Source organism: Phallusia mammillata, chromosome 4, assembly GCF_965637545.1.
Source record: "Phallusia mammillata chromosome 4, kaPhaMamm4.hap1.1, whole genome shotgun sequence".
NCBI classification, from domain to species: Eukaryota; Metazoa; Chordata; class Ascidiacea; order Phlebobranchia; family Ascidiidae; genus Phallusia; species Phallusia mammillata.
Genome location: NC_137255.1, coordinates 25,446,676 through 25,468,566, shown reverse-complemented (window position 1 = coordinate 25,468,566; position 21,891 = coordinate 25,446,676). Strand labels below are relative to the sequence as shown.

The window sequence follows — 21,891 nt, the reverse complement described above, 5'->3', positions numbered from 1 at the left end:
GTTAGCCGGTAGCTCACTTGGTATTTTAACTTGTGTGTACTGTTTTGCTTAAGTCACTATCAAAAAATATTTACGAACAGTTTCCGGCAGGTAGCACTAGAGAGCGTGTATCGTTTCAAGAAATTGGGTGACAAGAAGAACGTGTTTTGCTGGGTAGAGCTACTAACACCATAACGCAAATAACAACCAAAAATCGATTGGTTATATCTCAAAAAATGCTCACGGTTAGGGCTATTAGGGTCGGGGGAAGGTATTAGCACTTAAAATTCAATAAAACCAACCCCAAAAATAGCCCTAACCGTGAGCATTTTTGGAGATATAACCAAATCGACTTTTGGTTGTTATTTGCGTTATGGTGTTAGTAGCTCTACCGTGCTAGTAACTTAGTAGCTCTACCGTTTTGCTGTTGCTTGCAAACATTCATGGTTACCACCAAAAGAAAATTTTACATCATAGTGATCCATATCACATTATTAAATACTTTAGATCTGTTGCGCGAAAAAGAAACAAAATGCAGTAAAATAGATTTATAGACAATTATTTATTTTATACGAATGACAAGTCAAAGTTTTAGTATATTTGTATTATGGTTGAAATTATTGTGTCTGTTACTTGAACTTTTAGGGCTCCGAGTTGCCAAAACGCGTTTATTGATTCAGAGCGCCGAAATCAACTTACAGTGCTTGATTTTCACCTTACGGACATGCTTTTTCAGCTGCGAATTAGAGTGGCCTGACAAAACAATAACACAACACTGTTTTGAGGCAAAACACAACGACGCCGCTGGGAAATGTTTCGCGAATGTATCAACACCAGCAGCCTTAGACTCGGCGACTGCACGAAGCTTGTTAAATTCGGTTGCTTAGGCTTTTAACAAAAACACTTTCTGTGTTAACACAGCACAATACCTGAATGTGTGATTAAGTTTGCCGCGACAATTAATGGACCCGCGTTGCCTAGGTAACCTCACGCCCGAGCGCTTTCGTCAACAATACAAGCGGTGTGTTGGCATTTACGGCTTAACAGGAGTGCTTTATTATACCCTTTGTTCAGGGATCTAGTAGATCCTTGTTGACGTTCGGGACCTATAGCGTACTTTCAGGTCCTTGTGCTCTTTGACAGTTGCGCTTATAACCATAAGGACTCGGTGTTTTACGCTCAGAGGGCCATAAAAGTGCCCCACCAGTCTATTTAACATTGCAAGTTGTGTTTGTTTTGTAGGGATTTTATGCAGTGTGTTTTAGGGATGAGTTGTTAAACTTTGTACATTTGGCACAAGTGGCAAACCTAGGCTGTGATTTTAGCTACTATACATGATCTATTCAGAAATTAAATTCTTTAATCTAGCAATAATGCTGTACTAAAATTTTCAAAGATTCTACAAGTTTTAAGACAAGTTACCAGTCTTTTACCGTCATAGTGGGCATTGTTACATCACAGTGTATTTTATCAGACAGTTTGTGTAGTGCAGTGCTGTATACTTTGATCCAAGAATTTATGCAAGACAACCAATAATCTTTGCAAGATAATATGGCGCCACAAACGATGGAACCTGTTCCGCCTGGAAGTAATCAAATCCCGTCCAGTCCTTTGAGAAATAATGAAAGGCCAATTTGGTCAAGAGGAGGGACCTTAGTTAGAAGACCACCCCTGAGGCATTACATACCGAAGCACCCATTTTATTACACAAGCAACGAGCTATTTGGTAAGTCTTTTAATGAGTTGGTTAAGGACTTGTTATAATAGTATTCGCATTACATAAAACATTAGTAATTTCAGAACAAATGGTCGAATATAGAAAAAATGGAAGCGCACTAGAGTACACCATAAGAACCATTAAAACCGGCAATTTACTACATACATTTTAATTTTTGTAAACACACTTTTTTTTCAAAAAAGTCGTGCATTGTTTGCTCGAAAATGTGCTCTGTGAATAGATTAGAAGGAGCAACTGAGTGCACATTTTACAGAAGTTTTTTTTTCATTACTTTATCATTAATACATAACCCATTGGGGGTACAGGAAGTGCCCTCACCACCACCACACAACTGCATTTTACGAGCTTGTCAGGACAGCTATCGGCAACTTTGCTGTTTTAAGATAGCAAACACACCATGTAACGTTGAGAATTGAGAAACCGTTTATTCTACTGCTGCTTATAAAATATACAGCCGAGTTCATGACAAGAATGCGGTTATGTAAGGTTTACTTTTGTTGATCTGCGCTTTATTAGCGGATTAAGCGCAAAATTTCAACAGTGTGTAGGCCAACCCAAAGGACCAGAAACATTGTATGCTTTAACACTAAAAAAGGACATAAATACGTAGGCCACACAACTGTCAACTGCTAGCATTTAACCAAACAACAATTTCTAGATACGCAATACAAAACGAGAGTAACATACGAAGAGGAAACGAAAAAGTTTGTTTCAGCGACTGCAGGTGAAGACACGGCAGAAGCGAGAAGAGCATTTTCTGCACCTGCAAGTCGTGCTTCCAAAATTCGCGCATCTCCGAAACCGTCCCGACAAAAAGATCACATAACCCGACCGAAAACGGTATACCTAAAAGTGCATGGCTTTGAAAAAGTGGTTCCCAATCTTGGGTTTGGAGACCTTCAATGAAGTAATATGTGGTTTTGGCTCAGGAGTGTGCAAAGACACAAAATAACTTAGTCCTGATAACGAGTGTGTGGGGTGCAACCGAAACTCGAAATTTGTTTGAAATAAGTAAGCCTGAATCGGGCACAAAAGTTGCTAAAATTGCGGCAAAAAGAAACCAAGTGTGAAGTGAGGCTCGTGCATGTTCTCCGTTGAATTCAAACTTTTGCCTAAAACCACCCCAAACCCGAACAGGACTTGTAACTCTGGATCAGCAGTCGTGAATTGCCCAGACATCCACAAGCACCGTTTTTTTCATGATTAATGAAAAAAAATATGGAGTCAAAACATATTTGTATACAACATATATGTTTCAAAATATTCGCGAATTATCGAACTCCTTTCGCAGACTTTGGGCTGTGAATCAACGGTATTCCATAAATATTGTATTTCATGTGAATTTTCCAGAGTGCATCTTCGTTGCATCGTACAGCATTGATCCAGCATGAACGACCTGAAGCCGTCCCGTGGCTCAGCACCCCCGTCCCTGGAATGAGAACCATAGAAATATACGACATGTACCGAAGGGCGGCACTGGACCAGAAAAACACAAACGTGTATCATGTAAAATCTGGACTCCTCCCGAAATACATGGGCTATGTCCCAGGTAAGAACTAATTTTTCAGAACATTTTTCAGCAAAAAAAGCAATCAGAAATATTTTGTGATGAATGCGAAGCACGGCGCTTTTGCAGGTCAAATGTACCTATACATTTATGGGTGTCGTTTAGTCCGCGCAGAGTCAACCAAACCCGGGTTTTGGAGATCAGATTTGAGTGTTATTTTAATTACAAACCAATAACCCCACCATGCACATTTTCGAAAATATGCCCGCAACTTTTTATATATAGGTTGCAGGGGTAAAGCGGGTCGATCCGGCTTTGCGTTATAGGATTACCAGTCGTGTAGTTTTAGACGCTATACCGATACATTTGTGTATTTGTTTTGTCAATAACCAGATGCTAACTAACGACGTAAGTTTTTTGTGTTTACCGTTTATACACAGAACCAGGTTTTTTTTAAGGTTTGGTTTGGGTGACCGCTAAGTTGTTTTAAGAGACCGCAAGTGTTTCATTTAAATACCAAAAAATAGCCAAATCCAAATTTTGGGAAACCGCTGGAGAAATTTGAAAACACCTTAAAAAAAACACTGCGACAGAACCATCACCAAAAAGATCCATGTCCAAAGTTTTTGTGTCAGTGAATATCATGGTTCGCAAAGTTTTGACTTGTGTCGGCTGCAGCTATAGCTCACCTTTTCAGGTTGAAAAAACAAAACATTAAACAGCTTGGTTCAAAACATAAAAAATTATGTAACATTTTGGTGTTTATCCAAATGATGGCACCTTTTATGGCGTTCCCATTAAAATAGTTTAGGCTTTCTAACAGTTGTTTACATATGCAAACAGTGCATATGCAACCAAGGAAGTGTTCTGTGGGTGTTGGGATTCATTCTCAGTACTTTGTATTCACTTATTTTTTTACATGCATAAATGTTTGTAATGCAAATTTGACACGTTTCTCTAAATGTTACCTCTTTTTTCAAGGTTTAAAGTTCCGCTACGGCTCAACCTTCGGCATGTTGACCTACAACGCGAAAGAAGTCGGTGTAGAACGCAGCGCGACATGGGGTGGTGCGGTGTCGCTTTTTTGACCCCGCATGCGACCATCTTTGGCCCAAAAGTCAGCAGGAACCAGGGCCCAGCGGCCCCTTTTCTTTGCCGTCCTGTGCTCAGTTACAAATACATTGACACGCATAAAGCTAGGGTGACGGCCCGTCGCTGTGGTCGCGTTCACAACTACAGAAACGCGATATGGCCTACGTTGAAAACTTGTTGCAAACTGCTCGCTATTCTCTGCTGGCAACCGACCACGACGGATCACGTGACCACGTATGATAAACGCATTTTTGTGTAGTAATCGGAGCTCGACAGAAGTGCTGTTTGGCCTGTTGTTTGCGGGAGGGAATTGTAGGTCGTGGTCCCGTTATTTTTTGTGTTGTAAGGCTTTGTTCACGGTTCGATTGTAAACCAGAGGCATGGAGAACAAAATGGTTCGCCATACTTTGTGCAGTGGTTTCGAACGTTTATCGACGAATTCCTTAGGTACGAACAATAGGATTTTTCGGCAAGATAAATAGACGAAATGTAAGGTATACCTGCATATGTGCAAAGTGCTGCACTTTCGGATCTTAATTAATATTGTGATTAGGTCTATTCTTCGTTTTGAGCTTTTTTCACTACAAACACTTTAATCTAACCCTCGTACAATCCATGTGCTTTCAACTAGCCAAACACGAATCATGCAAAAATAATCTTTATTGGCAAACAAAATTGCATAGAGTTATAACAAGATGGCAGGTGTCATATTTCAGGTTGGTTCGGGGCAGAATCATCGTTTGTCTCGTTTGCCGAAAGCCTTTTTGGTCCCTCCAGCGCCACCAAACGGTCGTTTGGATTTAAACTTTCCCTTTACGATTGGTTTTTGGGCGCTCTCAGCAGCAGAAGAGTCAAACTTCTTGTGCAGAAAATCGTGGAGCTAAAAATATGCCTTGTCATCATGACTTGATAAATTAAAATGTGGTCAAACATACACGTTATGTCAGCTGCAAAAAAATGTTTGATAACAGTGGTTCCGTCTGTTGTGTAGGCCATTACTTGTTTAATTAATTATGTATGCAATTTATTTTGCTTGACATCTATTCGTATCCACTATTACCCTTGTTTGATGTTTCATATGCTAATGGAATCATTATATATTTATTTATCATGTGTTTATTATTCCTTTAACGCTAGATTTCATATTTATCTACTAACATCAATCCAAATTTTATTGCATTATTGCAAAAATATTAAATTTTTTAAACGCACTTGCGTTTGTTAGTACAGAAGCAAGAGCATACTTTTAGTCTAGAGGCAGGTTTGTGAAACAGAGTAAACTTATCCGTTTTCGGCCGGTTTTCATCACAATGGCATTTAAACATAGGGGCTGTTTGTTCTGCAAGTAATTTTCTTATCCTATTGGCCAGTGCTTTGTTTTGCATGTCCGGATTTGGCCTTATTGACCGTTTTCATACCCATTTTCAGCATCGGAATACTACATACGGATCTGTTCATAAGTTTAATGATGAAAAAACAGCCCAAAAAGACTTACAGATTGGGCGTTAACACGACTGTCGAGTAGATGAGTGAGTTGTTCGATCGATAAACGAGAGAGTTCGCGTAAATCTGTCACGTGATGTAAAATACGACGACAGTTTTTGGCGTTGATTCCAGGAAGCCGCAGAAGAAAATCCTAAAAAACGATGTTGTTTTCCAAGCAATTATCAACGAATCACCCTGTTGTAGTAGTTTTTACAGTTTCGACTGATATTGGAAAATGTGCAGTACTTGTATGGTTTAACAGGGAACTCAATAAAACTTTAATTCGAAGTTTCTTACGTATGGTGCTGAGTTGTACTTCTCGTCATTGTTGGACTCTCCATCGCCATCTTGTGTCCCGATAGCGGCAGCAACCACCGCTTCAGGTTGTTTCCTGTACAGAAAAGAAAGCCAACACAGAAATGGTTACTTGAGCGCATTTATAACAGCAGTGACCACATACGAAGAGCATGTATATTATCTGTCATTTCCAGAAGAGCCGAATTTTAATTGACTGAAACATGCCTTTAGCTAGTCGATCGTTTCAACAAAATACCAGCCACATCTGTGCGCTATATCCTACGTTGATTTTAGCTTAAATATCTTGAAATATTGTCAAAAAATTGAGTTTGCATGCTTTATCATAAGCATTGTTACTAACTTACTATTTTTTTCTAGTTTGTCCAGATCGAGCATAAAATATTTGATATTTCAACAAAATATTTAGTTTCGATTTCAAACTCTTAAAACACTGGGTCACACATCACAGCAAATTGAACCTAAACGACTGGTAATAACTGATGGAAGTCAAGCTTTTTTTGTAAAACCTTTGTTCACGTAAAATTATTAAAATTATTTGTGAAACAGATAAAGTTTTATGCATCGGTGTAGTCCTAAGCCGAAGCTACCACAAAAAAGCTGTCCTAAATCCAGTTACACACAAGAGAATCGAATCATCAACGTAACAAACCTGGAAGCCTTAATTTCATGAAAAAGTTGAGCTGCAGCAGATGGTGACGAACACCAGGCGAGTCGAAGATTGGGAAAGTGGAGAAGTAGAAGAGTTAATTTTTGGTTCAATTCCTTCAGTGTCAACTTGGCACCACCAGCCATTCCACGAGCCTGTGTTAAACAAAGTTGCTGAATGTGGTATACCAATAATATTAACGGTGGTCAGGTTTTTTTTAAGGTTTGGTTTGGGTGACCGCTAAGTAGTTTTAAGAGACCGCAAGTGTTTCATTAAAATACCAAAAATAGCCATATTTGCTTAAGCGGGAATTTTGGGAAACCGCTGGAGAAATTTGACCGTTTCGGTCCCCCAAAACACCTTAAAAAACACTGACGGTGGTTATAACGGTTTTGAAAATAATGAACAAATCAAAGCAGTTACATTTAAGTTTTGAAATCCATAAGAAGATGATGATAATATTATTTCTATGAAATAACAGTAAATAATTTATACGTAATCCCCAAATAATTTTATTGGGTGTGTTAACTTGCGACAGCATCAACTTGCATGTAAAATTCGGCAAACAAACAAAAACCGCAGTAGCTAATTTGGTTTGATGATAATGCCAAACCGTCGGTTTGAAATAAGTTTTTTTCTTAACCTATGTTTCAAATGCAAAAAACGTCCCTAAAATTATACTTATTGTAGTCCATTAGACACAAACATTGTCTAAAAAATGACACTTACCCTTTCGTTTAATACCTTTTAATATAGAGTTGATAATCGGACCGTTGTTTGGGTTGGTTCGTTATAAGGGGCCTTGCATTTAAAAAAGGCTAGTTTTAAGCCAAAGTTACTATTAATGTTTTTGGCCCGATCCAGATTTTTTTTTAAATTTTTCATAATTTAAAGTTTTCTCAAAATCAGCAGAGTAATGTAAATTAGAGTGACTATGGAAAAAAATCCAATTACCTGAAAAGAGAAAGCCTTGTGTGAATTGTCTAACAAATGACACTGGCCCTTTTAACCAATACCCTTTTCTAATACAGATCATTTTGGGGGCCCTGCATTTAAAAAGGCTAGTTTTAAGTCAAAGTTATAATTTATTTGAAAAAGTTTTTGGACCGATCTAGATTTTTGTAAAATGTTTCATAATTTTAATGAAAAGTCGAAATTACCTGGAAAGAGAAAGCCTTGTTTGCGTCAAACTCGATCAGCAGCATCGGTTTCTTGTAATGACGCGTCATTGCAACGCATTGAGTATAAAGTCGTCCTGTGTTGAGGGAACCAATCAAATCGCTGATGCTTTTTCGTTCCACACAAATCTCCGGTGTTAAGATGTAATCTCCAACCTAACATAAGCTAAGTTTCAGTTTGCTCGAGTCAAAAATGTATTTTCGCTTTGTGCCAATAGGAGCCACGCAAAAGAAAGGTGCAAAAAATTAGGGTAAAATGCTGCAAAGATGCTTTTTGAAAAAAAAAAAAAACATGTAAACATGCGACATGACCTGGATTTAATTTTATCATTTAGTTGGCATTTACCTCCAAAGTTATCGGTTCAATCTCCATCCCTCTCTTATGTACAAGTGAGGGCAGTTCGCTTCGAAATTCTCTCATGTCGACGATAACGGTCTGCTGTGTTCCTCCAGTTTGAGATGAACTAAAAACAAAACATGAAAATGTTGTAAAAAGCATTGAAAGTCGACATCTTTTTCTCAGGGGTGACGAAATAGTTAGGAATTCTCGTCCCCCCTGGACTGGTCCCATCAACGTCCCACTTTCTTGTGAGGTCCGTTCACGTAACGCCTTGTAATGACGGTGAAGCTGCAGTGAGTTTAGCTCTCATCCAACAATTGTGCCCACGTTTATGTGCTCAATAACGTTTTAAAGCTGCGCAGCTGTTTCCGACTTGGTGATTGTTTTTAGTGCAATTGTGTCGCTATAATTTCTTTTAGCAAGCGAAATGAACATCTCAACTTAAACCACTGACGTAGACATAAAGTAGAATGTAATATTCTGTTGTTTATTTTTTCATTAGAAAACCGCCAAAAAATCGATACAGACTTTTACACAAACGAACCTCTGGCCACCAGCTTTTCGTGTGTCAACTTTTACTTGATAGGAGGGTTCAGAATTTCGTTCAAACTGCGGATCATCTTCGTTTTTTCCTTCTCTTTCCTTCGGTACCACCATTGTCTGCGAAAAAAATATTATCTGAAAACACCGCTTATATCAGTGATTCTTTGAGTTATTGATGCAGGTATAGTGTGCATGACAACGTTTCACAACTTATATTTTTGTTGTTGGTAATGAAAATCATCTTTACCCATCATGAAAAAGAAAAATTGTTTACCTGCCAAGTGTACGGACATTTTAGTTCTCTAATGCGTCATATGCTTAAACAGTTTGAAAACTACTGGCATATACGATACGGTTTCCACTTACCGATTTTTCACGTATTAATGAATGAAACGCTTCCTTCTCTCGTCGAAGTGAAGTAAGATAGACCTGCTCTTCAGCGGATGAGCGGTAGGTAAGAAAGTAAACTCGAAGGGGAATTCCCGGACGACAGGCCTTGTGAACTTCAAGTTGGCGAACGAAATGCACACTGCTGTCGTAGAGAATCACAAACCTAAAAAAGAAAACATTAAAATGTTGTTTCTTTCAATTTGTACAATATTTAGCTGCACATACTGTGATACTACTGTGTGCAATAATATGAACGAATCTGGTTAATCGCATTTTCTAGTTCAGGCTGTCCAAGATTGAGAGAATAAAGGGTTACATCAGGATTTAGTAAATATTTGGTCTAAATAGTGTTACTAGCACACAGTTACATTTGTTTCAAAGTTCCTGCAATACCGATATTTGCAACAACGAGAGAAAAAAATAATGGATATATGTGGTCAAAAAGAGTGCAACGATTTGATGATCGTACACAGAAAATGTTTATGCACAAAAGGTAACAGGTTCGTCTGTACAAAGAAACATTTGACACTGACAATGTTTGCCATGTAAGTATGTACACATGAATTTAGGCATTTTAGTGCTGAAAAGGTTGGCAAACTGGTTATATCATTGACCAGTTTCGTCTATAATTCTATACTTTTGATACTTTGTTCTGTCACAATGCCCAAGAAAAACTACATACATACCTTGGTTCAATTTTCTCAAGTGATCTGGTCAAGCTATAGGGATCCGGGTTTCCATGTAGAGCATGTAGATAAGTTTCTGGTGATTCCAAAACATTCATTTTCTCAATCATACTCTGATCGTCACTGCTACCAGCCATCTGACAATCATCAACTTTTGCAACAGGCGCAGTCGAAAGATCTTTATTATCATTGACATCACAAGAAGATTTGGTGGAGGTTTTTATGTCATCACTGCTTTTTGGTTGTTTTGATTCAGCTGAAAACATTTGGGTCAATGTGTTGACATTTGTTGGGGCAGAATCTGCAAAACAAAAATGTGATAAAATTTTACGATTTTTCATGGCCAGTGGTTGAACCGCTGGGTCATTTACATCAAACTTTAGAAAAATCAACTTTGGATAACTAACTAACATAGGGGTAAATTTGAATAAGTTGAAAGCACTCTTTCTTGGCCAAACAGTTCAAACAAACCAACATTAGACAGAAAAAAGAAAGAAACCTAAGGGGGATCCTTAACAAGTTAAAGAAAATCTTTTGCACAATATGGGCATGAGTTATATTTTGCGCTCACCTTTTTTGGCTAAAACTGGTAGGACAATGTTTTTCTTAAAGGTTCTGTTGTAGATTTTAATCATAGTGGTCCGGTCACCATCTTGCAAAAAATCCCGCAGAATATAACATCCTCGCATGTCGCTTGCGCATATCATCACTTTGCCTTCCCCCACTAAACAAATTTGAAACACAAAATACAGATTTAACTCTTCCTTTTTAACATGTTCTAACGAATAACTTACATTCTGTGCCAGCAGAAAGTTTGTTTGCTTCACGAATTTCATCTAAAATTTCAAGCAGCACATTCCATTTTGGTGAAATTTCCAGATTAAGTTGTTTCTCAACACCTGCAGATTTGGCTGGCTTGCTTTTTTCTTCACTGTTAAAAAAAGTTTTGGGTCAGAAATTTTCAAGCAAGGAAAATTTTGTGGAATTAGGATAAATCAATCTGGTAAAGTAACATACAATTTACCAAGCATTTTACGCAATAACAAAAAAAGTGCAAATAACCAGAGATTTGTTTGAAATAAATTTTTATTGACAAACAAATGCCTATTTTAATGGGATTTACAAGCTGAAACGCATAGATATAAGGTATCACCAGAGTATCTGGTGACAAGACATTGGGCCTATAGTCTAGTATAGCCAGGCTATGTCAATGTAGAATGTTTGGACTTACACATTGAGAGCCAAGTTATGCATAAATCACTGTGAAACTGAAAATTTCTAGGCTACAGAAAAACTGTTGCAGTATTTTAAAACTACCACCAATACCTTCGCTTTCCATGGACTCTATATCTAGCTTGCATAAAAAGACTATCAGCTGCGTCAAGAAATATCCAACCAGGATTCTGTCCAAATGCCTTTTGCGTGCCACTTGAGGACTCTAAAGATTGAGGACTCATTTTTAGCAAATCGCATTATGGTACATTGTGTGACCTACCAAGCATGTTTAGAAATGTGACACAGTCATATTGGGACAATGCCTGCAGCAGTTGGCGAAGCATTCGCAAATCCGAAACTAAATGCTTTGTTTTAGAACCCAGCTGGTTCCAAATTGGGTCGAGTTGATTTCTTACACTTCGGTCAAAATATCTTCCCAAACTGTTTTCAATTGTAAAGTCATCGGTATCCAACTGCAAATTATTTGAGAGGTAAGTATTGCAGGGTTTCAGAAGGATTTTTTGACTTACCCCTGGGTTATTTGCCTTTAGTTCTTTAAGGCAAGCTGCCACGATCTCTAATAAAGAAGTCTGAATTTTCCTCATTGATGGTGTCAGATCAACAGATATTTCTATTGCTTCAGGCTGCATGTATGAAATAAATATTTTTTGTTTTGGTCTTGTTTTGCAAAAACAACCACAATTTTAACCAAGAGCACTTTTCATTTGCTAAGCTTTTCTATGAAAATACTCAAAACCTGCAAGTACCAGAAAAATGAGCCAGATAGGCAGTAGTCATGTAAGTTAGTGTGCGGTGAAATGGCATCTGTGATTACCCATAATTGTTTTAAACCAGTGGTTCCCAACCTTTTTGTAGTCATGGACCCCTTTTGTAAATTTTATAGGTCCGCAGACCACCTAACTAAGTAATTTAGTCTTGTTATGTTTTTCGTTTCCTGCATTATACGTTATTATACGATTTTTAATTAACATTTGCAGTCCTTAAATCTCAATAAATATGTAGCAGTTAACGCAACAAAGACATAATTGTCTGGTGTACAATAAATGATGGTTTATGCATGTTGTGGTGTCACAATAGGGATAACAATCACACAAAAAGTAAGTTTTCCTGATACAAATGTTTGATAAACAGTTTGCACATGTATGCAGGATTGTAAAAGCGGTTTGGAAACTTAAAAATATTGTTCTGTTGGTAAATGGTACTAAGAATGTTTGCCTCCACGGACCCCCTAAAACCATCTCCTGGACCCCTTGGGGGTCCGCAAACCCCAGGTTGGGAACCACTGTTTTAAACTAAATAAACAAACCTTGCTAAAATCATTTATTGCCAAGTTTAATAGACTGAATGCATGAGATGTAATGTGGGTTTAAAATACTGATTGAATACATAGGCTAAGTAGCTTTTACTATAGTCACAACATTTAATAAACAATTTTATTTAAGTGAGCAAACCTTGTGTTTTTCCAGACATGCTATCACACTAGAATGAAATCTAGGCCAAAGGAAAACTTTGCCAACAAAAAGATTTTTCATCACTTTTTCCAGTTTGCTATAATCTCCCGTTAGGGCTACTGGGCTATCGGTGAAAGCCTTGATAAATCCTTCTTTATTTTTCTGTCGAAACAGCCTCATGATAAAAGGTTCCATGCTTGTGTCTGCCATTTTATGAGCCTGGAGCAAGAATAACACCTTTAGGTAAAGTCCAACTAGTGATTTACTAAATAAGTGAAAAATACTGTAGCCCCCAGTCTTGATGTAGTAACGGTGTGACTGCTGTGCATTTGCCATCTATCCTCCATATCTACCCTCTACTTTTACCATTTTATAAAGTCTCAAACTCTCAGTCTCAATGTTGCGCAGTTATCTCCGGTTTAGTGATAATTTTTATGCAATTGTGCTGCTACGATTTGTTTCACTGGCAAAATAAAATCAACCAAACATATGAGTATGACTTAAAGTAAAAATCAATCAAACAACTAAAAACAAACATAAAAACCTTCAAAACAATAATTCCTGATACAAGATGTACAGGAATTCTGTCAACTAATAAATCCATGACAAGAATACGAGATGATGCAAAGAAGACACCTCCTTTGGAATACATTTTCTTGCGTTCCTGGGCACCAAACTCTGAAGTAATCACTTGTGGTAACTGAGAGATGTTGAAATCTCTGCAAAAGTAAACAATGATGGTAACAAGCACACATAGGTCCAGTCTGCAAAATATGGCATGCTGATGCTGGTGCAATACAAAAAATAAACCGGGCCAGACAGTACTTGCTAAATTTCCGCATGCTATAAAATAAACTGGCATAAAAAATATTTTACTCTGCAGACTGGCTTAAGGCAATATTGTCCACATAAAAAAATACCTCAATTTCTCAATGTAGTATTCCTGTTGCATTTGATCAGAGTTCAGGACAAAAACAAGCTCCTTTAGGTCACAATACAGCCGCAAAAAGTTGACACATAAGCGTTCCAGGCCAAGTCCCTGTAAACACAAATTAACGACCAATGTTTACAAATTTAAAATTTCTACAAATCACACAAAATTCTTACCTCACAAAGTACAACAAGACAATTCTCATGAAATGCGTCCAAAAACAACTGATTTTCATATTCCAGCATGGACTCCATCGGACTAGCAGATTTTTCCGACCCCATGCTGCTTGCAGACAATATTATGAATGTTTGGACCAGCAATTGCATAAAATTGTGAAATGTTTGTAATCATTACATAAAGCTGAGTAAGAACAATTCTGCTTCGTCATGTTTTACAGCATGCGTAAAAAATTGTTCAGCGAACTGTAAAAGTGTTCTTTTCGGCGTTTTGATTGTTTTATTATTTTTTGACTCGTTTTAAAACGCGTCGATTAAATTACTTCATTTAAACGGTTTGAATGAGATTTTTTGCACTATAGACTACCGTAAAATCAAATCAGAAGGTTAAATTTTCGAAGCTTTATCAAAAAATTGTTGAAAAGTGCAAAGTTCTGTCAAAAGTGGGAAAATATGTCTGATGTCATGGCGCAGGCAAAATTGAACATGAACTTTTTGTCACAGGTATTGCAAATCTAACATCTTTATATAGTTGCGATATTGCGATAGTCATAATTTATTTTAAATGATTAAATTAACTGCCAAAACACTCTCACCGATAATATTAACTGCAAATGAGTCCCAAGTTAACTATTAACGGAGACTAGGGGTTTGTTGTGTGTTCTTCCTTCCTGCGCTTGAAAATATCCGACAGGGTTTCATTCTGTGGTTTCTTTTCCTGACGAACCCCACCCTCTTTCCCTAACACAGGTGGTTAGATTCTAGGGCCCCCGCAACTGGTCCCACCATTGTTTCCCCCCCAGACATGTTTTACTCAATCTGCGCCGCACTCACTTTCTTGTGAGCACCCGACACATAGCGCCTTATAATACGGTGTAGCTGCAGCGCAGTGTACCACTATCCACCAATTGTGCCCTACATGTTTTTGTGCTTCATAACGTTTTAACGTTGCGCAGCTATTTCCGGCTTGGTGATTGTTTTACTATGTTGTTTTTTCACCAAGCGAAATAAACTCAACTCAATGAACTTCCAATTACAGTTCAAATCTAATCATTATTTGTTCAGACCTAAAGCTTGTTTTCAACGTTGTTTGTAACATATTTTGCAAAGCATTTTTTTGATAACAGCCATTTTAATTGAAATAGAATGATCAAATGTTGTTGTTAGTCATTAAGTGTGCTGAAATGACCTCAAAACACATTGAATATCATTTTATTACTTCAAACATTTCATTTTGTGTGGTATGTTTATCGTCAATTAGCTGTTTATCCTCGTTTGATGAGGGACACCATTTCTCCCTTCAGTCTAGTTTTAATTTTCCATGTAAAATATAAGTTTGCAGCAAAATAAACATTGTTCAAAAAAATAAAATAAAAATTTCATTTCCTCAAACATTTTGCAGGCAATAACAGGAACTCAGCAGCTTCGGTCAACGGTCACCAATGTTTTCAACTTGTTATGTGAAGGAGTAAAACCTGATGAAGAAGAAGATGGAAAAGGAGATGATGCAGAGACTGCTGTTACTGTTGGAAAGGATGGAAAAAAGTTTCTCCAACGATTTCAGGAGTATCTTGAAGCAGTGAACAAAGATTACAAGTATGTTGTTAGTCCTACATTGATAACAAGGGCATGTATGTTGTCTAACTATTCTACTTTTAATTAGTGATAACATTACAACCCATTGAAGTCATTACAGCTTTGTGATTACTATATAATTGTGAAGCTATGTTTCTCTTTTACCGATAAAAATAAACCCAACTTCAGCATGCAACAATTTTGACTGACATATTAATTTGTTCTTGCAAAATATTCTGTGATATATATATGGCAAAAATCACATAGTGTATATACAACCTGCTTTTCATTACTTGCCTTTTTTTAAGAAATTTACATAAATTTTTCTTACTGTTTGCAGTGAGGTTGAAAAAATGTGCAATAACATGACATCTATGACTGATTTGCCTGTTCTGGGTCCTTCTGGAGCTTTGAGCTTGGACTCTATAGCTGATAAGAATAGCACATACAGGGATGCTGTCTTGACATACCAGGTAATTGCAATAATTGGTATTGCTACCAGTCACTACATGTTTTAAACATTATTTTGTTTTTGATTTATTTCAAAAATAGTTTGCATAGACATACATTCCGCAAATACTGTTTGGCGCGACCCTAAAAAAATTGCTCTAAATTATCGCGACCCAAACATTTTGTTAGCATGTAAGTTTGTGGAAAATACTAAGCAAGTACATATCAATACTAAGACTGCTATTATGCTTACGCTTAACTTATTGCATTGTTACATAGACTGTATGTAACAGTTACGTAGTCATATGTAACAATGCAATAATAATTAAGTTGAAAATACTGAAAGTTCATTAATACTATAGATGCGATGCTTTTATTCTTGGAAAATTTGAAATATTTTGCGACCCGGACTGGAAGGTCTCGCGACCCAAATTTGGGTCGCAACCCACTATTTGCGGACCCCTGCATTAGATCATCATTTTTTTTAATCACCATGTTGAATATTACGACCATCTTCCTACTACTAACTTTCTTTACAGTGGAACAACAGATTGCATGAATATGCCCAAATTGCCACAAGCTTAATGTTGACCAATCAGATCAAGCGATCACAACTTCAGGCTGGTGCTGGAGCAAAACGTCGCAGAGCAGCTCCACCTAAGTTTACTAACCTTTCAAGCCAGTAAGAAAACTGTGTCTAAATTGTTTAACTTTGACAACTTCTCCAGATGAATCTGAATAATTGCATCACCACTTTGCCAAACCTGTTCATGCAATTAACTGGATAATGTAATTCAGTTGTTTTTTTAACAAGTGATATGCAGTTTTACAATTTAATTTGCCAAAATTTTGCGCTATTACTACCAGTGTGCCGTGAGAGATTTCGCAAGTCCTTTAAAGACTCCTGTCGTGGGTTCGAATCCTGCCGCAGGCTAGATTTTTCTAGCCTACACCTTGCCATATGGTGGTGAATGCTTGGTGACCGGCTAATTAGGTATGGCGCCTTCAGTGGGCCTGGCATACTGTGATATAACACTTAAGTTAAATTTTGACCTTTTTTGTTAAAAGTGGTGTTACCGAGTGTGCAAAGCATGCCACAAACAACAACAAAGTTTATTAGTGCAGCAACTTGAACCAGGTATGGATCCACTTGTAGTTTTTGTAATGTTGATTTGTTTGTGTTCAGAGCTGTGGATAACACATTGCAAACTTTGAGTCGCCAACTCAGTGACACAACAATGAAAATCCTGCAAGCATCTGGTGACACAAGGATCGTCCATTTGGCTGTTGGCCGAGTGTTTGTGGTCATAATAGTTTTGAGAAGTCTAACCATTGAGAAAGTTTTGGTAAGATTAATACTGTTTTTGCAAAGATATTTACTCTGCACCAAAAAAAACGTTTATATATATGTTTTTCAAGTTAGGTTTGTTTTCTGTGAATAGACAGAGCAATTTTATTGTGTGTCTTTCGATATACTGCAACAGTGCAAACTCCTTTGCTTTTGAACTCTCTTTTTCTAGTCACAGATCCCTTTTATAAATTTAAAGTCTGCAGACCCCCAACAAAATTTACAGGTGTTTTTAGGTTTCTTACATTATACGTTATTGCGCCTTTGAAACATAACATATTTTCAGTTTAAAATAGTTACTTTTTCATTGCTTTTAAATTTTTTGATTTTTATTGCTAAAAAGTAAAAATATTTTTTTATTGTTTATGAAAAGCCCTCACAACTCCCTCAACAGCAAATGCTTGTCAATGCCTTTTGACAAAACAAAATACATAACAGTGTTATTGCTTAGCTTTCAAACCTTTTTATAATGCCCCATTGACAAAATACATCTCTTAAAAGCACATTGCTAAGTATGTAAATTTTTTGTGTAGGTGAAAGGGCTTGATGAAAACATTATACTGGAAAATAACACCGTAGATTTGTTTTCGGATTCACAATACTTGTGCATGCAAAAAATTACCGATCACGCCATGTCTGCCGTTTTACAATACAGCACATATCAAGCATCACCACCCGAATTTCCACTCAAGTATCTTCTGGTAAGTAAATTTTTAAAGTGTGTGTCGATCCACTGGTTTTGCAAATTTTATTTCTTGGTATGTTTTTACTTTAAGAATATTTGTGGGACCAATTTCAGAATAGGTAAAATAAAGTTTGTATATACATGTTTGTGGGACTCAATCATTTCTTCTTGCAGAGAAAACTGTGTTGTAAAATAATGGACAATAATCATTCAAACCTAATTAAAATTAGGTATCGAATGTATATCGGTTGTAGGTCTTCATTGTGGCTTGTAATTTTGCGTTCAGTAATGGCCAAGCTTAGTGATGTTTTTTATTCTATTAGAGGAATCTAGCCAGCAGTACTCAAATATTTATCAAATCCACATCAAATACCACTGAATATGTAATAAATTCAGTTTTTATGTCAATTTGATATACTTCTCTTGGTCATTGTAGACAAGAGGTACAAAGAAATACACTAAACCTTGGTTAATCCGGACTCGTTTGGACAAAAAAAATTTTCCAGATTAGGCAGAAATCTGGATTAACTGATGTCGACTAGTTAAAGCCTTACCACATTACAATGTATTTGTACCTCAAGTTTTATATAAATTAGGCGAAGAACCGGATTAACCGAATCCGGTTTAACCAGGTCTGCTGTATTCTGAAATCATAAGTGGTACAAGTGCAAAATTATTTAAGCCACTGTTTTATTAGCAGTTCAAATAAATTAGTTTGAGCTCAAATATTGATCTTTCAAAAACTTTGTTTTTACTTTGTGCAGTATTGGTTACAAAGCTACAAATCCCTTTTCACTGACGCATGTACAGTTTGTGGTAAACACTTGGATAATGGATTGCCACCACTGTGGAGGGATTTCAAGATTCCAGTGCCTTGCCATGATTCTTGCAGAGCATGATGTACTAAATTAGCAGTGTTGGAATTCAAAACACAGTCCAAATGACAAATTGAGGTAGACCACGAGTGACGTGCACATGTTTGTGAGAGGAATGACACTTTTCATGTTGCAAGTGTTTCCTGCGTTTTTGTTGCCGTATCTAGTTGTTTTTGGTGAAAATGGAAAGTAATTAAAACAGTCAACATATATAAAACTAGCGGCAGACGACCAGGGATTAAACGTATATTGAGCTTTTTTTGTCATTCAAAAAGTTGGGACAGTACTTCCGGCTGATTCCAGGCGAATAAAATACACTTAAAATGGAAACATTCAAACATGTTTATATTGTGTGTCCTGTTTTTTTGCCTTTTCAACAAACACATTTAAAAGTCGTGCAGACTTTTGCAATCATGTTATTTGCATCATTAAATACATTAAACAAAAGCAACATATGTTCAAAAACACAGTTCGATGCTTCAATGATTATATTCTCGATATCGATACATTTTCAAACCGATGACCGATGTAAATTTAACACTGGGTTATGTTTGCTAGTTACGACCACATTTCTACCTTTGGTAAATGCCCAATTGGTGTTATCTCTCGCCTTTATACTCCTCAATGTGGGCATTCCGACTTTGTCTTTTTACCACACTATTAAAGCATAGGGGCAATTCGTTCGTGTTTTAATCTGAGTCGATTTGCTGTTTAAATCTAAGAACTGGCGTTGTTGAGTTGTTTAGTAGCTCTTTTTATGCACCAAAATTCGACCACTTTTCGACGTTATTCCGGCGTCCAGCTTACAACGTCTTAATTTGTGTCTGTTTTGACGTTCTTTAATTGGCACTTTAGACCAAATAGGTACCTCCGGTCCGCTCATGACCACAATCCGACGTCGAAATGGCGTAAATGTGTTTGCTGGTGAGATGCCATGCCAAAACTGTATTCATTCTTCAAGTTCGTCCAATGATCACTTGAGCGTAACATTCCCATCAACCAAAGTACGAGATAGTTAACCTGATGTTCAATATTGTGGTTGCTCCAGCGCAGCGAACGTGGTGTTACAAATACAAAGTTGAAAATGTTTGAGTAAACTGTTGCTGCCAGGCATAAAATGTTTGTTTGGCAATAAGACTTGTAAAAAATAAGACTCTAAAAGTAAAATCGAAAAAGTGACAAAAACGCAAACAACGACACGGTAAGCGCTCAAACAAGAAACGCAAGGACTTTTACATTTTAATCACATGTATTTGAGCAACTGCCTGTAGCAGAGAGCAACATGTCTGTTCTAATGTTCATGGTGTCGCACGATCGGTAAATATCCCATTACTCCAGAAATAGTTTAGGTGCCTGTAAATGTTGCTTATTTTTGTCGTTGCAATGACTGTTACAGCGAGAATTGACATGCCTACTTTATTTTCCTGTTTCTAGTTCGCGCCAATAATCTGACTTCATTTACTGTGACGTAACAAAGCGCCTGCCATGATTGGAGAATAAATCTCAAACGTAACAATGCGTTTGATGCCATTATTTTGGTGCAATCTTGTGCAGACCACGTTTTAGTTCTACAGTTTGTTTCTGTGCTGTAAGCAGCCTTTTTCGTAGGTGCAGTTTGTGGTGGATCTAATTTTGTCACAGAAATATTTACCTGCTAAAATTACCGTGAATTAATACCGCCGTAAATAGTGAATGTTAAATTTGACTTAAAATGCTGAAACGTCTGTCAAGGGGCCTGTGATTTAATCTGGATTCCTAACAAGTTGGTACGTACTTGGTTGTGTGTAATTGTAATAGTTTAATGTCTTGATAGTGTTTGTATAAAAGTTATGAGATAATAACTTACTTAACGTCACATGTTTTTTGCGTAAGTTTATCGGCCATTCTGTGCATGCATATTACTTGCCGATTGTGACACGTTTCAGTTGGTTTAACAGAGAACCAATGCTGTTGAGCACGCGAGGAATTTGTGTCCGTCAGGCAGGCAGTGTTGCGTTCGAGGTAAATTAGGAAACCTTAGTGCGGCGGTCGGTGTAGATGCACAGCATAGATGAATTCCTACCACTACAATGAAGTTTGTGTTGCGTTGAAACGTGGAACGCACAAATTAATATGCAATGTACAGATAAACATTATTTTACAGAATAAAATGTTACTTTATTTCACACACTATAACCGCTATTACAACCACGTACAACCAACTACCAACAATGACTCTGTACCGCCATCGCAAAATCTCACACTAATATTGATGCTGCAGTAGGCTATTTAATCGCTATATGCAGATGTAAATCCCAGTCAAAATCTTAAGTCACAATAAACGTAAAAAGCGAGTTTTGTAAAATTGAAATGCATTGTCCTTGTCACTGAACACGCTAAATGTGACAAACTATAAATACTTTACGAAAAGTTTGGTTCTCGACTCACACATGGTTTGTGTTTAAATGTCTTAAATATGAAATTGCAATAATTAGTCTTTTTGATGAAAAGTAATGGCCAGCTCGTTTGGCGACATTATGTACAAAAGAAGAAAATACATAAAACAAGTTAAAGGTTATCATCATAATACGGACGTTAGTTCACTGGGAATTGATGTAGCATTTGTTTTTTGTAATTCGTTTTTTCTAACGTCGTACTACGCTGTACATCGCTTTATTGTTTTCCACTTTAACATTTTCTGAATCAACCATACTCTCCTCATTACATCGATTCTTGTTAACCACGGCGTACATGGGAGCTTCCAACGGTTTTATCATTTCATATTCGTCTGTGGCATCTTTTTCTTGATCTTCAATTGTCGGATTTGGGTTATTGGCTACAGCGTACATTGCTGTTGTGTTTGTGTGCGCAATGCATTCATATTTATGACTTTCCTGTGCAATTTGATTAGTTGAAGCAGTAATGGTGGTGGTTTCATCAACTGTATCTTTCTTGGGATTCATTATGGTGTATGTGGAGTCTGCTTTATCATTCTGTTCATCTGCCAAGTTCATACCGGTTAGTTTTTCTGTCGTTTTAGGGACATCTTTTACGAAAGCCATGTTCTTTTCCAGTTGCCCATTCTTTTTGCTCGTTCCCACAATTGCATTGTCTTGTCCAGGTCCCTTTTTAAAATCCAGCTTATCGTTACTGCTATCTTCATCATTAGTTTCGTGTGCTACAAGCACTGTTGCATAAGCTTCAGTTTCATTTAATTTGGAAATGGCAGCATATTCGTGAGGGTTTGCTTCAGGCTCCGGTATTTCACTTTCTTCAGGCTCAG

General features: G+C 37.1%; 2 protein-coding genes and 1 pseudogene across 3 annotated transcripts; 2 read left to right on the top strand and 1 right to left on the bottom strand.

Annotated features, from left to right (window-relative positions):
- Positions 1 to 577: 577 nt before the first annotated feature.
- On the top strand, positions 578 to 5,527 carry LOC145223994 (uncharacterized). Its single transcript, XM_080090408.1, has 4 exons — positions 578 to 1,705; positions 2,376 to 2,557; positions 3,068 to 3,266; positions 4,206 to 5,527. The coding sequence occupies exons 1-4, from the start codon at positions 1,531 to 1,533 to the stop codon at positions 4,310 to 4,312; spliced, it is 663 nt and encodes a 220-aa protein (XP_079946534.1). The 5' UTR covers positions 578 to 1,530; the 3' UTR covers positions 4,313 to 5,527.
- Positions 4,959 to 13,886, bottom strand: LOC145223992 (DNA repair endonuclease XPF-like; annotated as a pseudogene). The gene is made up of 18 exons (XR_013859537.1): positions 13,697 to 13,886; positions 13,510 to 13,628; positions 13,134 to 13,308; positions 12,590 to 12,808; positions 11,648 to 11,761; positions 11,398 to 11,590; positions 11,229 to 11,340; positions 10,697 to 10,833; positions 10,474 to 10,626; positions 9,903 to 10,203; positions 9,193 to 9,379; positions 8,828 to 8,943; positions 8,290 to 8,407; positions 7,926 to 8,099; positions 6,769 to 6,920; positions 6,099 to 6,192; positions 5,812 to 5,952; positions 4,959 to 5,196 (listed from the first exon to the last, which is right to left on the bottom strand). The product of XR_013859537.1 is annotated as a DNA repair endonuclease XPF-like (transcript).
- Positions 13,887 to 13,986: 100 nt separating this feature from the next.
- On the top strand, positions 13,987 to 20,156 carry LOC145223993 (mediator of RNA polymerase II transcription subunit 27-like). Its single transcript, XM_080090407.1, has 7 exons — positions 13,987 to 14,200; positions 15,099 to 15,292; positions 15,612 to 15,744; positions 16,261 to 16,403; positions 16,908 to 17,067; positions 17,603 to 17,770; positions 18,519 to 20,156. The coding sequence occupies exons 1-7, from the start codon at positions 14,150 to 14,152 to the stop codon at positions 18,651 to 18,653; spliced, it is 984 nt and encodes a 327-aa protein (XP_079946533.1). The 5' UTR covers positions 13,987 to 14,149; the 3' UTR covers positions 18,654 to 20,156.
- The last annotated feature ends 1,735 nt before the right edge of the window (positions 20,157 to 21,891 follow it).

Coding starts and splice junctions, on each gene's coding strand:
- LOC145223994 (XM_080090408.1), top strand. CDS start 1,531: ATGGCGCCACAAACGATGGAACCTGTTCCGCCTGGAAGTAATCAAATC. Junction 1,706..2,375: donor CACAAGCAACGAGCTATTTG/GTAAGTCTTTTA, acceptor AACAATTTCTAG/ATACGCAATACAAAACGAGA. Junction 3,267..4,205: donor ATACATGGGCTATGTCCCAG/GTAAGAACTAAT, acceptor TCTTTTTTCAAG/GTTTAAAGTTCCGCTACGGC.
- LOC145223993 (XM_080090407.1), top strand. CDS start 14,150: ATGTCTGATGTCATGGCGCAGGCAAAATTGAACATGAACTTTTTGTCA. Junction 16,404..16,907: donor TTTACTAACCTTTCAAGCCA/GTAAGAAAACTG, acceptor GTTTGTGTTCAG/AGCTGTGGATAACACATTGC. Junction 17,068..17,602: donor TAACCATTGAGAAAGTTTTG/GTAAGATTAATA, acceptor TTTTTTGTGTAG/GTGAAAGGGCTTGATGAAAA.